The sequence below is a fragment of the Phocoena sinus genome, chromosome 1 (assembly GCF_008692025.1).
Source record: "Phocoena sinus isolate mPhoSin1 chromosome 1, mPhoSin1.pri, whole genome shotgun sequence".
NCBI lineage: Eukaryota > Metazoa > Chordata > Mammalia > Artiodactyla > Phocoenidae > Phocoena > Phocoena sinus.
In genome coordinates, this window is record NC_045763.1 from 137,111,683 (window position 1) to 137,128,857 (window position 17,175).

Sequence of the window (17,175 nt, forward strand, 5' to 3'; positions counted from 1 at the left end):
CACAAGCCACTCTGAAAAATACAACTTGAGATTCAAGGATAGACAGCTGCTCAGAGGTAGAGCTGGTTCCCAAGGAGAGTGCACAGGACGCTCCCCATTTCAATGCTTCCCAGCTTAGTCGAGCAGTCTTCACTTGTCCTTTTAGATCTTGACTGTTATCAAATCTATTTATTTAAAAACTTAAGGACTATTAAAGCTATACCATAAAAAATGCATGTTGGGGCTTCCCTGGTGGCGCAGTGGTTGAGAGTCCGCCTGCCGATGCAGGGGACACGGGTTCGTGCCCCGGTCTGGGAGGATCCCACAAGCCACAGAGCGGCTGTGCCCGTGAGCCATGGCCGCTGAGCCTGCGCTCCGCAACGGGAGAGGCCACAACAGTGAGAGGCCCGCGTACCGCAAAAAAAAAAAAAAATGCACGTTGGTATTAGGATGTGAAACCCTGTTTTGGTAAAATGAACCCCGCAAAGTGTGTTTGTATACATACATATATAGGCATAGCAAAAGCACTGAAAAGACATATACTAAAATGTTAACAGTGGCTTTCTCTGAGGAGTGATTTTTATCTTAGTACTCTGATTTTTTGGTGTATTTTGAAGTTTTCTGGATTTTGTTTGTTTGTTTATTTATTATTATTATTATTTTATTTATTTATTTTTGGCCACTCAGCCCAGCTTGTGAGATCATACTTCCCCAACCAGGGATTGAACCGGGGCCCTCAGGATTGAAAGGGCTGAGTCCTAACCACTGGACTGCCAGGGAATTCCCGTCTGGATGGTTTTTGCTTATTTGCACTTAAGATAATGTGACTTTAAAAAGTGTGGTCATCATGCCCACTTTTTAATGTAAATGCTGCAGACTACAGTACAGTATGCGGTTTTGGAACAAGATATGAACAGAAATTCAAAGGAACAAATAAATACACTGCCATGGAACTCCAGTGCTAGTGAGAGATCTCTGGGACTATTGGGGTCTCTGGGAGTGGCACATGGGTGCCCTACATTTGTTAAGAGTTAAGGGAAGAACAAAGAAGTGAAGGAGGAAAGAAAGGAAGAAAGAAATACAAAGATCTGAGAAGAGAAGGTGCTAGGAGATGCTGAGAAGGTGTCAAATATTAATTTCATTATTGTCTTCTTTTTTTCTTTTGGGAAATGGAAGATGTATAGTTTCCTGTTGCTGCTATAACAAAATTACTACAAACTAAGTGCCCTAAAACTACATAAATTTATTCTCTTATAATTCTGGGGGTCAGAAGTCCAAAAGTGGGTCTCATGGGCTAAAATTAATGTGATGGCAGGATAGCACAGGGAGATCAGCTCAGTGCTTTGTGACCACCTAGAGAGGTGGGATAGGCAGGGTGGGAGGGAGACGTAAGAGGGAGGGGATATGGGGATATATGTATACGTATAGCTGATTCAATTTGTTATAAAGCAGAAACTAACACACCACTGTAAAGCAATTATACTTCAATAAAGATGTTAAAATAAATAAATAAAGTGATGGCAGGGTTGCATTTCTTCTGGAGGCTCTAGTGGAGAATCTGTTCCTTCTGTTTCCAGTTCTAGACACTGTTTGCCTCCCTCTTATAAGATCCTTGCGATTGGACCCACCAGATAAGCCTGGATAATCTCCGCATCTCATGATTTTTAATTTAATCTTATCTGCTAAGTCCCTTTTGCCACGTAAGGTAAGATATTCACACGTTCTGGAGATTAGGATGTGGATATCTTTGGGGTGAGGATGGGGGCATTACTCAGCCTGCTGCAGAAGGAAACCAGTATATTCTCCTACCTATCTGGTACATTGTAAACAGAGCCTCATCTAATTCTTCAACAAGCCTTGTGAAATATATGCCAGGATTTGTTTTTAAAGTTGAGGAAACTGAGCCTCAGCACAATTTGGGATTCTGCGCAAGGTCCAGTAGCCGGGATGCGAGCCCCAGTCCCTGAGCCGGAGCTCAAGCCAGCCTGCCTAGTGGCCTTACCTCCACTCATCTCTCCCACTTACCCCTACTTCCTCTTTCTTGTCTGGGCCTGTCCTCCAACTCCCTGAACAAGCTGAAGCTTCTGTTTCCCAACTCCTCTGTGCTCTCGTGATGACAATGCAGCCGTGGCTTGGTGCTGAGGTTTGCTAATCAAGCAAGCCAAGCCAGCTGCCCCTCAGAATCTTCTTTTAGGCTTTTTTCTACCTCTCCTTTATTCAACGAGCACTTTTTTTTGAGCTATTGGGCTGGGTGCTAGAGCAGCAGGGAAGATAGGCCTAAGCTAAAAATGTCAGGACAGTCTACATGATACATATTATATCAGACATAAGGACTGAAGCATTATAGGAAGCCAGAGCAAGTCCTGGGAACTTTGTGTGAATCTTTCTCTTGGACCTTGGGAGAAATCTAAGCTCCAGGGAATAAGCAAAGTCTTCTTTTTCTTTTGAGCCTCCTAGGGGACCATACATGATTAATCTTTGTGTTCCTTGTGTCTTTCCCATAATTGTGTTCCATAAATATTTGAAAGTTGGGAACAGGGTCAAGACAGGAACAGCAAAAAGCAAGCAGTGTCTGAGACCAGCAAAGGGTTAAAGGCCACTGCAGAAGGCAGGCAGTGCTTTTGTTTTCCCTCTCTCTCTATTCTACCTAGCAACTGATGACACTAACTATTTCCCCTGTTTTTAACTGGGCGAGAACCCTGAGTGTCACTCAGTTGCTGAATCCCTTAAGAGCCGGTAGAGTATAGGTTCTTGAAAGATCAGCAGGGACCTGTCAGTGTTTTGGTTAAAAGAATCGGAAAGAGAAGGATTTTAGAGGGGCTGATGGTGCTCCTGTTACCTCTCATCGTTGCATTAGCAGTGATGCACAGTGATGCTCGTGAGTACCCCAAGTTCTCTTTGCTCTGAACTCTTCAGCTGAGGCAGCCTCAGGGAAAGAGCTTGTCTTCCTAAAACTTCTGGTGAAATGATTAAGAAGCCAGGGGCAGAAAATTGTGTTTATTAAACCCAGGACTTGTCAGAGGGTTGGACTAGCTGTACAGTTTTCCAATTCACGTGTGTAGGATTTTGATGTCACCTGCCTTCTGAGGGGTTGGAAGCCATTCTGGAAAGACCCTCTGGGTAACTTCCTCACTTCCTACTTCCCTTCTGAGCATTGCTCCCTTTCTTTTCTGTTCATGTCTTTTCTTTTACTTTTGTTTTTCCTCTCTACTAGCTTGGTAAGTCTCATGAGGATGTGGTCAGAGTTTCAGGGCCATTAAACAGTAGAGCAGATCCATTGTTCAGGTTTACTTGTTTTTCCTCTTCACCACAATCCCAACCTGTAACACAAGGTCCCAGAAAGATAAAACCATGGTTCTGGACTTGTTTACTAGGTGTAAGAGATATCAACTGAGTAGAAGGAGTTTTTCATTGTTTAGGGAGCCTATGTTACTAGGGAAGCAGTTGCTTTCTGTTGCCTGCAATACACCAAAAGACCTGTGGGCTGGAAGCACCAGGCTTCTCTGCCCTAAGCAACTGCTTTCCCAGCTAGGGGCCAGCACTCCCAGATGGCTGCCGGGCAATGTCTCCATCTCAGTCTGGGCCACCACCATAGGCAGTGATTCATGAGCATGACAGGAAGGAGCTCTTTCAAATCGTCTGTGTGTTAATTATACAAATGTTGGTTGATGACCTACTGTGTGACAGCACTTTTGGGGACATGACCATGAACAAGACAGACAAAGGTCCTGCTTCTATAGAAACTTAATCCAGAAAAAGTCCTACCGTTCAAGTCAGAAATGGGAAAGATTGAGGGTGAGGGTAAGAGACAGAGGATAAAAAGAGGAAAGGAGTGATATTTCTAGAATGTAAAAAGCCTATATATTACCTGTATTTAATCCTCAAAGAACTCTCCAATAATATGACCACAGTATCCCCTAAACATAATCTTTCATGTAATGGTCTAACTGACCCTTGTGGCAAGCTAAGAAAATATCCTCATTTCCAGATGAGGAGACCCAGGCCTAGAGAGGTGGACTCAGCTCACATAACGAGCTGAGTCTGAAGTACATGCAGGTCTTTTAGCCTACAGTCTGGGGCTTTTCCTCAATATCACAGCACCTCTGGATGTGGACGCTTGGCGCTTCGATAATAGGTGGAATGAGAAATAGAACCAGTCATATATAAAGGGCAGGGAAGGTCGCTTTGTGCCGGCTATTCTCCTTTTGACTCCTTCCACTCCATCCTTCTCTGGCCTGTCTTGTGCCCTGGGAGGCTGACTGCTACAGAAGGTATCACCCAGTCTCTCTTGCAGGCTGATTTCTGTTCGGGTTCACCCAATGGGAGATGTTGAAAGGACAGCAGTCACAGAGGAAAGAGAGGTTGGGGTATTTCCTTCTTCCTCTTTCCCCACTTTGTTTAATGTTTCTGGCAGTAGCTGTGTCCCTCTGCAATACAGTTTTCTCTGAACAGCCCTTTCTTCATGGTTCTAGCTCCCATTAGGCCTCAGGAGCACTATTTGCTCCTCCAATCTCTACAGCCCTAAGGGTGGTAATGGCTTCCTATAGTTGTTAGCTTATGGGTGCCCTATCATCCCTCATCTGTTCCTGTAACTTTGCTCATACCTCTGCGTGAAGTCCCTTCATTAAAGTTTCTTCATGTGACTCATCTGGGATGAAGGTTGTTACCTGCCAGGATCCTGACTGAGTGTTCTGAGCATTGAGGGAAGGGAAACAGGGTTATGAAAAAGGTCTTGGTCTACTTGATATTTGGGCCTAATGCTAGCCCTGAGTAGGAGCTTCTAGACATGGAAACACAGGGAGGAGATACCAGAGTGTATGGGGGTCACAGTTCAATGACAAGATCAGTCCAACATCACTTCCAGTGTGTTGATTTCATTGACTCCATGGCCTGTAGTAGACTGTGCTTTCCTTTGTACTTCCATAGCTCCTGCTCACAGCTTTATAACTTTTTATTTACCAAAATCTTTCCTTCAAGCCTCTTCTTAAAGGCAGGGAGAGAGATCGTCTCACTTTTCTCTTCTTTATTTTCCTCGTACTTCCTAGTGACCAATAGGCACTTAATAAATGCCTCCTGGAATTTATGTTCCAAGGTGACGTCCCTAAGAAATTGAAGTGATCTGACCGTGTGCCATAGAGAACTTGGTCAGCAATAATGACTAAATTCACAACTGTGGTTTATTCTAGTTGCAGAATTTGTATGAAAAAGAAAGATGTTTCATGCTTTACAGCTCCTCCTGTTCTTCATTTCAGCCTGTGGGAGACGGTGAGCTGGTGACGTGGGTGGGTGTCATCAGGGCGGGGGCATGCATGGGATCTCTCTTGCAGAGGCATATGTGGTTTGTGTTTCATCCTGAAAAAGCCAAGGTCAGTCTCTTGATATTACTCATAACTCTATGGATATTTCAATCTGCTATATCAATCTGCTTCATGAATGATGAAGTCCTTCACAGACAAGGAGAAATGATGGATAAGTCCCCTGAACTGTCAACTGGGCTAGCGTTAAAAGACAGATTTGCAAATTATCTGCTTAGAAATGACCTTGAGTTCCAAGAGTTAACATGAGAAAATATGGGCATTTGCTATAGACATTATTAGACTTCAATCTGTTTCCATGGAGCTGTTGCCAAGGCACATGCAGTAGAAATTTCTCCAAGATACTGTTTTACTCCCTTAAGGCCTTCTTGGTTGACATTGAATCTATCTAAATCTGAGAAATTCAACTAATTTGTAGATTTTCTTCTGACTAGTTGCAATATTTGTCTATTCTCACTAAAACGCATTGACCTCAGTCATCCTGTTACCCCAGAAGGATTGCCAAGGACTCGAAGGAAGGGGCCTAGGTTAAAGATCAAACAAGTGGCTCTTTAAACACTTGCTTTATGAAACCCAAATTGAGACAGATGACATTCTTTCTGACAGCCAAATTTATATTTATTATGGAAAACCCTTCAAGAGTATAAGTACCAAATCACATTTTGTTACAACTTCAATGAATCATTTAAAAAGAATAAAATTCATAAAAATGTAATTCTTCTGGGAAATAGGAGAACATATTGTCGTCATTGTATACAGAGAGTACTGGGGAAAAAAAACCCACCAGGGCACATTCATTCATTCTCCAGAGTTCTACATGGCCCACAGTGATCTCCTTGCTATTCCTCAAATACATGGAACAGGCAACTTCCTTGAGGACTCCGGCTTGTTGTTCCATCTGAAAGGTTCTTCTCCTATGACTCACTTCCTCACTTCACTCACATCTCTGCTCAGATGCCACCTGCTCAGAAGGCCTTTCCTGGTCCCTCTACCTAAAATGTCAGCCCTCTTCACACTCTATCTCCTTTCCTTGCTTTTTTCCCTTTTTCTTTTTTAAATTTGTTTTTCTCTTTTTGAACTTTTTTCATTTTCTTTTTTTCCCTTTTTCTTTATTATTATTTGTGTGTGTGTGTGTGTTTATTTCCTTTCCCTGCTTTATTTCTCTTCACAACTCTTGTCAGTAGCTGATCCTGTATTATATCTTCACCTACTGCAGGTCTTCCTTCTAGAAAGGAGCTCAGAGGGCTGGGATTTGATGTGTTCATTGCCGTATCCCTAGCAGCTAGGACTGTGCCTACTGGAAGTTCAGAAAAGGATAAAACTTAAAAGAGACATTGGTAACCTCCAAAGGGTAGCCTCAAAAGAGTAGCTAAAGAGTCAAACTGTCACATTCAGCACTTTCGGGCCCTCGATGACTTCCTGTAGTGAGAGGACTTGTTAGGAGAGGGACTGGCAGTACTTGATGCGTATAGAACTACCTATATCACTGCATAGTTTGAGAAGTGTCCAAAGGCCCTCTTAACTAAAAATATCACCCTCCACTTCTCCCCCTCATTCCCACGATGCCTGAAATTCCAGAGAGTAGTTCCCAGGAATCATAATCATTTTGACTGTATTAAGGCATCGGGCTACTTGGGAGGGTCAACAGATAATTGGGACTTTGTTGAACTGGATATCCAATTGGGACCCACAGCCAATTGTAGGAAGGTCTGGAGCCGGGGTCCCCAGGGACTGGGAAATCCAGGACAGTGAGTCATCCTTGACACAAGGGGGCGGGAGAGAGCAACGGTGATCTGGGCGAGAACCCTGAAACAGAGCCTGGGATGGGGAAGTGCCTCTGCTTGGGATCAGCTGGGCAGTCTAAGGCAAAGGGGCTTCTAGCCTGAGAGGTCAGAGTGTAATTCCTGGTCCTCCACTTATGGATTCTAAGGATGATCTTGGGCAATTTTCTTCAACTCTCTGCACCCATTGTCTACCTGTAAAATGGGAATTTTAAGACCTTTAAGACTCAAAAGGTTGCAGTGAGGAATAAATGTAACTCATGCCTATCAGAGGCTTAGCATGGTAACTAACACGTGGCGGCATGTGCTCAAGAAGTAAGTGCGGTTCTGAGGGTTATGATTCAGATTTTGCTGCCCTCCATGGCTCGCAGAAGGCTTAACTTCACAGCAGGTTTTCTGCCTCCTCCTTGAGGATCCCTCTGTGTGAGAGCAGGATCTCTCTCCTAGCTGCTGGAACACCCCATTGGTACCTCTTTTGTGGAACTTACTGCTTGCTGCCCTGTGTTTGCCCCCATGGAGGAATACCTGAAAACACTTTATCAATTATTTTATAATCTAGTGTTTCACAGCCTTTTGTCAAAACGGTCCAACTAGTTAATCTACAGGTTAAAGGGAACATAATATAGGATGTAAAGTCACCACTGCATTTGGTCTAATTGCTGTTCGGTTGTGTTGTTCAGGATTTTCAGCAATCTATCACAGGCTATTGGGACAGAGCAGCAAACGCTCTTTGAGAAGCCACTTGACTGGTCTGGACAGAAGACCAAATTCAAAATTGTAGATTTCAGTTCAATGAGTGGATTGATGTTCATGGAAAGGGAGAGAGAAACCTAATTTCATAATTATTGCAGCAAAAAGAATCAGAAGGTTAGATTGAATCATACGAAACTGCCATGTTGGTAGATCAAAAATGGTCAAGTACAGGTCTTTTCAAATGATTCAACCTTCACAGTTCTTGTAGAAATCTAATCATCCAGGCAACATATCCATAGGCTATAACTTATGACAAGGTCTAATGCGACATGAGAGAAAGGGTACCATGGACTTTCCCCTATTTTTTCTGTGACTCAACATCTGTCAACCAACTTCCCATCACAGCTGAGGTAGCATTTTGGAAGCCCAACTGAGGAGCAAGCGTGACTCATACCTGTGGACGCACCAGATGGGTAATTGTATCCATGGCAAACGAAGGGGAGAGGGCTGTGATGTTCTGGAGCAGAGCCACAGCTGCACGAGGCTGGATGGGCAGATGACCGGCAGATGGAGGCCAGCCTTTTGGGGCAGAGCAGCCTTTGAAGTCAGGGCTGGCTAGTGGAGAAAAACTGCTCCAAAACCAGGAATAAGACTGAGATTGAGGTTGGAGAAAAGGGCATTAGTATTGGCAACAGACCATGTGCCTCTCTATTTACCTCTTATAAACTCTGGATAATGCAAATCTTTATGAAGTCACATTTTTATAAGAAAGTGAAATTACATGTATTGTAAATATTATGTATGGAGATAATGTCAGTGATACTCATTTAGAATAAATCCTCCCATTCATTGAGCAGTAATGCCCCAAGTTGGTAATACATTTTTTTTTTTTTTTGCTTGTTGGCATCTACTAGGCATGTAGACCCCAGATGTCATAAAATGAAATACAGATTCCAAGGGAAGTTCTATACGTCAATAACACAGTCTCTTCTTAAATCCCTTCTTCCTTGCTCTCTCCCATTCTTTGCCTGGAATTTGATTTCTATGAGGTTTTTGCTATCAGTAACTGTGGAAGCCATTCCTATCTATTTCTTTGCCCCTCATCCCTTCAGCTCCAGCCGCAGGCCTTATTGTTGCTGGAGTGTGCCAGCTTGACCTCTCTTCAGGGCCTTTGTACAGGCCCCCCTGCCTGTACTGCGGTCCCCACATGTCTGCCTGGCTCCCTCACTCCCTGCAGGTACTTGTTCAGAAGTCTCCTTCTCGGAGCCGTCTTCTTTGCAAATTTTTCTCCATTGCATTTTTGAATTTTATTTTTTTTATACAGCAGGTTCTTATTAGTTATCCATTTTATACACATTAGTGTATATATGTCAATCCCAATCTCCCAATTCATCACACCACCACCACCACCACCCCGTCGCTTTCCCCCCTTGGTGTCCATACGTTTGTTCTCTACATCTGTGTCTCTATTTCTGCCCTGCAAACCGGTTCATCTGTGCTATTTTTCTAGGTTCCACGTATATGCGTTAATATACGATATTTGTCTTTCTCTTTCTGACTTACTTCACTCTGTATGACAGTCTCTAGATCCATTGCACTTTTTAAACAACATGTTATATGTATTTATTTTATATTGTCTGCCTTCCTCCTCTCCTCCCGTTAGGATGTAGGCTCCAGAAGGGCAGACATTTTTATCTGTTTTGTCTGTGGTGTACTCAGGACCTGGAACAGCGCCTGGCACAGAAGCGGTACTCACATGTTTGTTGACTACTCAGATGGAGACTAAAAAAGCGTGAGAACTAATGTTCCTGACTTGCTCTTCCTTTAGCCTCCACCTTAAAACAGTTGTACATCTGCAAAACCTTTCTAGAGGTGGAGAAATAGAACCGTTTGCAAAATCGGTTGCATATTCAACCATATTACACCTTTTGCAGACTCCAGGCTGGATGTAAATTAGATTTCAGCTCTGCACCCTTTATGAAAAGTGTTTTTTAAAGTATAAGCTCCTGGGAATTCCCTGGTGGTCCAGTGGTTAGGACTTGGTTCTTTCACTGCTGGGGCCCCAGGTTGGATCCTTGGTCAGGGAACTAAGATCCCACAGGCCGTGTGGTGAGGCCAAAATAATTTTTTTAAATTAAGTATAAGTTCAAGTTAAATAGATTCATACTCATTCCAGCGTACTTAATTGTTTTGAAGCAGAGAAATAAGTGTCTTGCCAACAATTTAATTCACAAATATTTACGAAGCACCTACCATAGGCTAGGCTTCCTATGCTAGGCCTTGTAGGAAATACAGAGGGAAGAAAGTAAGTCCCAGTTCTTTTTTTTTTTTTTAAGCTTTTTTTTTGGTATTTATTTATTAATTTATTATTTATTTATTTTTGGCTGCATCGGGTCTTAGTTGTGGCATGTGGGGCGGGATCTTTTTGTTGCGGTGCACAGGCTTCTCTCTAGTTGTGGTGCGTGGGCTCAGTAGTTGCGGTGTGCAGGCTTAGTTGCCCTGCAGTATGTGGGATCTTAGTTCCCCAGCCAGGGATGGAACCTGTATCCCCTGCATTGGAAGGCAGATTCTTAACCACTGAACCACCAGGGAAGTCCTGTCCCAGTTCTTAAGTACCTTAGGATTGAGAAGAGGGTAGGAGGTGAACGAAGACAAAGAGAATAGAAGGCAGAATATGGCAGCTGTTGTTCTGGGGATAGAATTTGTGCTTCTGCTTTACCCTGGCTCTTGTCTTCATAAGAACCAAGACTTCTATGATTATCTTATGTCCAACCTCAGAGGTTTCCACTGTGCTGCCTCCCTACCCACACAGGAAGGGAAAGGGGTGGGAAATAAAAGGTCAAAGCAGTGCAGAGGGACACTGGGACCCTTACGCTCTGCCCAGGCCTGGGGGAGACCAGCCTCCATCTTGCCCAGCACCGCAGCTGACATGCAGGATACAACCTCCAGGGAGGGCCCACGGGGCAGGGGTGCCTGCTCTGAACCCTGGGGTAATATCCCAGGGATATTTCTGGCTCCCACATATCTCTCCCTTCCCCACTGCACTAAAAACTTCATCAGTTAGTTGTTCCCAATATAGGATAACTCCCAAGGAGGGAATTATCATACTCCTTTTGTATGCAGTAGGTACTCCACAGATATCTGTAGATAAATGGGCTTACATCACAGGAACCTCCTGGCGACTCAGTGATGCCATGGCAGGCCTGTGCAGTGATGTATTCTGGGGTAGAAGATGTTTCCAGTCATGCCCCCTGTCACGTCACCTGGGCACCCACCTCCACATCCCCATGTCAACCCCTCCCTTCCCGCCTGCATGTGTATTCCAGGATTTCCACACTTACCAGAGAATGATTGGCTGTGAGTTACTGGAGGATGGAAACACCACGGGGTTTCCCCAACATGCATATGACGGACAGGATTTCATTATCTTCAGTAAAGATACCCTCTCCTGGATGACTATGGATAATGTGGCTCACATCACCAAGCAGGCATGGGAGGCCAGTCAGCATGAGCTACAATATCAAAAGAATTGGCTGGAAGAGGAATGTATTGCCTGGTTAAAGAGATTTCTGGAGTATGGGAAAGGTACCCTACAAAGGACAGGTAAAGAGGAGGGAGAACACCTTGTCCCCATATCCTCAGAACCCATGGTTTTATACGTAACTTCCTCTCATCTAAGTTATAGCGACCCTATTCTGAAATCCATTTTGTTACTATCATGGTCTGTAACTCTCCATGAAAACTTTCCCTAGTTATTTGACAACGTTCAGCAGTTCTCGTGGGCTCTAGAGCGCAGGCTCAGTAGTTACGGCACGTGGGCTTAGTTGCTCTACTGCATGTGGGATCTTCCTGGATCAGGGCTCGAACCTGTGTCCCCTGCATTGGCAGGCGGATTCTTAACCACTGCACCACCAGATAAGCCCCAACCATCTTAATTTTAATGGTTGCAGGTAACAGAAAACTACTCAAACTGGCCTTAGCACAAAGAATTTGTTGTTGTTGGCAAACCAGGGTTCTGGGTCATTCTTGGTTTTAGATGTTTCCTGCAAAGAAGAAAATTAATTGGGAAATGTAGTTGCTGAGTTCTAATACTGTGTACTCAGTACATAAGATACTTCTCTTTAACTTGAACTTCTTCTTCCTAGAGCCCCCACTGGTCAGAGTAAATCACAAAGAAATTTTCCAGAGATTGCAACTCTTTACTGCAGAGCTCACGGCTTTTACCCCCCAGAAATTTCCACGATCTGGATAAAAAAATGGGGAAGAAATTGTCCAAGAAATGGATTATAGAGACCTTCCTCCAGGTGGGGATGGGACCTATCAGACATGGGTGTCAGTTGAGCTGGATCCTCAGAGCAGCAACCTTTACTCCTGTCATGTGGAGCATGGCGGTATCCACGTGGTTCGTCAGGGTTCCCAGGGTAGAGACGGGGTTGTGGCTGTCTGGGGAGTGAGACTGAGGAAGGGGGGTGAGCAGGAAGCATGGATCACTGCGTGCTTTAGAATGGGTCTGTTCAATCAGAGGTTCTCTCACTTTTCGGTCTCAAGCCTCCTTTATACTCTTAAAAAAATTATTGAGTAACCCAGAGAGAGCTTTCGTTTATTTAGGTTATATCTGTTTCTATTTACTGTACTACAAACTAAAAATTAAAAAAAAATTAAACACTAGAAAACACAAGCACATATTCCATTTGCTATCAGAGTGATGATGTCATTTCATATCATGTGGCCTCTAGAAAACTCCACCGTGCCCACGTGAGAGATGGAGGTTTAAAAAAAGCCGGGGGGGAGATCATGAATTAGATCTCATGGACACCTTGATTGGGTCTTGAGGACCCTTGGGGCATTCGGACCATACTTTGGGAGCTGCTGTTCCTCTGTTTTAGACTATTCTCCACAGAGCTGTGAAGTAAGAAGTGACAGTACGAAAAATAGTGTCGGGCTTCCTGATGATTGCAGGTACAAAAGTTCCCAAACGTTAACATAGAAGAGGAGGAGCACTCGTGGATTTTCCCTCATTTGCTTTGCTTTTAGAATCAGAAACTACGCTTCTGGCGATGAAAGCTGTTGGGTTCATTGTCCCCGCCACTGTCCTGTCTGGAGTTGGTGTCGTAGCCTGGCAAAGGAAGCCCTGAGGTGAGAGGCCTGTGGAAGGATCCTAGGAGTTGGCAGACTGTCTCTCCACAGCTCCAATGAGTTTTATTTTCTGCACCTGCCACTCTAAGCTCCATTTAGAAATGGGTTGGGCCTCACTTTGCAATCACAGGACCTAGAACACCCCTCTCACCGTATAGGGAACACAAACCATGGATGATGCTTGTAAGGAGAGTGGTCTGTTCCATAGGTGGCGCCTGACATCGACAAAGTGGTACAGTTCCTGTCCAGGTGGACAGTCCTCCTAGAAGGTGTGGGTCAGAGAAGATACGGTGACATTGGTTTGTCTTTTTCCAAGTGATATTGTTATGATTAATTACTATCAACTTTTGAGGGAATTTTGTCCTTGGTTTCAAAACTTCTGTAAGTTTTCCCATTTTGACAAACATTCTGCTTCCATCATATGGAAGTCACTTTTCTTCTAAATTCATCTTTCAACCCATGAAACGTGGAAGAGATACCTTTGGAAAATGGAATTCAGGGTAAGAAAAAGGGGAAGGAGAAATGGGAGAGATATAGGCTCTTAGTACCTTGGGGAAAAAACTTCATTCATTCAGTAAACATGTCTTAAGTGCCTACCACGTTCTAAGCCCTGTATTAAATGCTGGGATGCAGCAATGCAGAAGACAGACATGATCCCTCTTAGAGAGCTTACAGTCTAGTTTTGTAAGGTCATTCCCCACCTCTGGCCTCACTAGGTGCTCAAGTTGATCACAGCATAATATTGATGAGTCCTGGATAATGGGTTTGAAGCCAGTGTGGGCCAGGAATTTGGCTTTGTGTCATAGCCACAGACTGAAACCTCGATTCAGGTGATACCATGCAAAGCATGTTATTAGTTCAAAGTAAAACCAACCCTCTACTAGAAAATTAACTCAGAGTTAATGGGCCATTATGTTTTCTTTAGAAAGTATAGCACTAATCCCAATCCAGCGAGTGATAGCTGCTGAAGCAAAAAAAAATTTTTTTTCTTTTTATACGGGGACACACCTCTCTCAAGAACGATACGCACCGTGTGTTCCTGCTTTTTATCTTGCGGAGTTTGTGAATTTGAGTTAAAGTTTGTCAAGTACTAAGAGAATCTTGACCAAGTAGACTAAAAATGTCAATGCCAGCTTCTCAGTCTTTGCTGAACATTGCATACTTTATTTTTGAGCTGTAAGGAAAAATGCACATACCTAAAAACTTCTCCTTTCAGAGCAAAATGGAGTTGTCTACCTTCCTACACCAGATCACTGACGGGAGATGGCTATTTTCCAGCTGTCTTTCCTCTAGGAACCATGGTCTCCTCTGTCCCATATGGACTCCAAGTCCAGCACTCAAAGCTCTTGACCACACCCACAACAGACATGGACATTATAGGATTAATTATTTGTGGCAGACAGATAGGAGCTACAAAATGTTATTTGTTCTTTGGCTCCAAAAAGACTATCAGCTATCAGGCTCTTTGGATGGACTCCTTCATTACATTTCCCCTAAATGTGGCTGTTCTCATGGCACAACACTTCTTTACATCCCATTTGTCAACAATGGTTTGCGGGTAGGTTAGCGAATCTCAGGGCTGGGAGAAAACTTCAATCCAGGGCCGGCAATGTCTTCTCCAATGCCTTTGCCTTGAGCATCTAGCCTCCGCTTGAATTCCACCAGTGAACGTCACCTCACTACGTCACAAAAGGCCTTTCTCTTCTTTCATGAGAGTGTTGACTAGGCAAAAGCGGTGGGTGCCACGACTGTGACCCTACAGACAGGTTGGACCACCCCGTGAGAGCAGTCAGCCAGTCTCTACAATGGCCTGTGCACTGGTGGGATCATTTTACACCTTCCCTGGCCTGAGAGAAAGCAAAAGTGCCCTGTTCTTTTGCCAGGCAGCTCTGCCTGGTAGCTTGGCATCTTGGAAATATACCTGGTCAGATTTGTGGAGGTGATTTCATTCTGTCTTTTGTAAGAAAGTAAGAAAAATAAGTATCGGACATTATCACCTTTAGTAGAAATAGAGAGACTTGAACCCAATTGCTATCTTTTAATGTAAAAATGATGGTGTGTCTCAGAAGAGCATCCAGTTCTAATTTCTGTCCTTCCTCTACTGGCTTATTGTAGATGGGCCTGACTCATCTTTATACATGTGCTTTTTCTCCGTACATCTGCCCTGGGAATAAATAAAAGCCCCACTGTGAGAATTAACATCCCCTTGATCCTCCTTACTCTTCCCAACCGCCTAAAATCCTCACCATCATTTACCTCTTGTCCTGCCCTCTGTAGCCACCGGTCCTTGGGTTGACCATCAGTTATACATTCATCTGTCCCACTTCACTGACTCTGTCTGACCGCACACGTCGGCTCTGATACTCGCTTCAGTGGCCCCAACTTTGACAACTGACTTTGAACATGTATGTCAGACTTGACCTTTGCTTTCCCTTGACCAATGCATTTGCCCTCTGGCTTTAATCATCACAGCCACAGGTACAGACCCTCTCAGCGTGCTAGGGCTATTCCTTGCTCCACTGTCCCCACCTCCTTCCATGGTTGAAGCTCCCACCCCGTGTCTCTTTGCTGGTGCCCGCTGAGTTGCATAAGAGAACAACTGTGTTTGTTTATTTTGCTTTTAGGGTTGCCATGGGCAATTGCCATACCATCTTTTAAGCAGTGTTGCACTGTGAAGAGAGCAGCTTTATTTCTGGAATGGTTTCTTCTTACAATTAGAATAGTTAGGACTTAAAATATTTTTGGATGGACCCTTACAGTGGTTCAGATGCTGTATCTATATAAATGTCTTCTCCAACTGCCTGGTACTCTCATCAAACACATGAATGGTCAAAGCCTTTTTGTGCTCCCAGGGCCTTGCCCTACACTTGTCCACATGGATGAAGAGGAGGAGGCAGAGGCAAGGGCAAGGATGTGGTGATGAGACCTTCTGTAGTGCAATTGCAGCGTCTCTGTTTCTCCCTTGGGGATTTTATAATATAAAGAGAGTTATCATATAAATATAATATAAAGGGATGATTTTTCAATAATATGAACAATTTTGCACCTTCATTTTACAAGTACCTCAAGATTACATTATTTCTTAATAGTTTTAGACTTATTGCTTCATTAACTTGTGTTTGTTGATTACAGATGCTTGGTAATTGGAAACTATGAAATATTTGATAATGTAATCTAAACATTAAAAACAAAGGACTGTGCTATCACCACAATCATGTTTTGACTTTGGATTGTCTTTACTTAATATTTGGATGAAGAACACTGGATGAGAAATCTGTTCAACTCTCTTCTTCATCATATATTTTTTTAACTCTATTGTCTATTTTCTTTTTAAGCACACACAGACCAAACTATAGTCTATTTAAATGGCAGTGTAACAGGGAGGGAAGAAAAGCAGTTTGAAGAGCAGGGTGAAAGTCAGGCAAAGTTTTCCTGGACCAGGCTCCTCTGTTGTAGGGGTGAGCTGTCCCATCGGAGGGCTGGCCTTCTCTGCCTCTTCCACTATTTTCAAGTTCTTCTGGGCCGTTCCTTATTTCTGAGGACCCATGTACTTGGTTTTTCCTCTTCTACTTTTTTTTTTTTTAAATAAATTTATTTATTTATTTTTGGCTGCGTTGGGTCTTTGTTGCCGCGAACAGCGGCTACTCTTCATTGCGGTGCATGGGCTTCTCATTGCGGTGGCTTCTCTTGTTGTGGAGCACAGGCTCTAGGTGTGTGGGCTTCAGTAGTTGTGGCACATGGGCTCAGTAGTTGTGCCTCGCAGGCTGAGTAGTTGCGGCGCACGGGCTTAGTTGCTTTGCGGCATGTGGGATCTTCCCGGACCAGGGCTCAAACCCATGTCCCCTGCACTGGCAGGCGGATTCTTAACCACTGCGCCACCAGGGAAGCCCTTCTGTCTACTTTTGACCTAAGAGGAGATTGTTCTCGCAGTTGTGGCCATGAGGAATAGTCGTCCACTAGGGAAGCCAGTTGATCATTTTCTGGCAGGGTCCCTCTGAGAGGCCACACGTTATTTTGATTGCCCATGTCTGGAGTCTTTGCCTGAACATGTGCAGGTCAAGCATCCCCACGGGTGCATAAACTGGAGTGCCAACGTATTCATTTACTGTGAGAAACACAATTGCCAAGTGGGTCAGATATTTGTCTCAGCTGGTCAGTACATCTTCCAGCAGCAGAGTCTACGTGAGAACAACTAATCACAGGCAGAGCTGCGTGTGGTGGTTCCACAACTGGTGCATGGGTTGGGGTGGCGGTGTGGGACAATTCTTGCT

At 44.0% G+C, this 17,175-nt stretch overlaps 1 protein-coding gene across 1 annotated transcript; it reads left to right on the forward strand.

The window, feature by feature from the left end:
- The first annotated feature begins 2,721 nt into the window (after positions 1-2,721).
- LOC116740968 (major histocompatibility complex class I-related gene protein) lies at positions 2,722-16,518 on the forward strand. The gene is given in 4 exon segments (XM_032607119.1): positions 2,722-2,857; positions 11,095-11,371; positions 12,803-12,904; positions 14,121-16,518. Coding segments are annotated over 4 exon segments (426 nt in total). The 5' UTR covers positions 2,722-2,851; the 3' UTR covers positions 14,162-16,518.
- Positions 16,519-17,175: the final 657 nt, after the last annotated feature.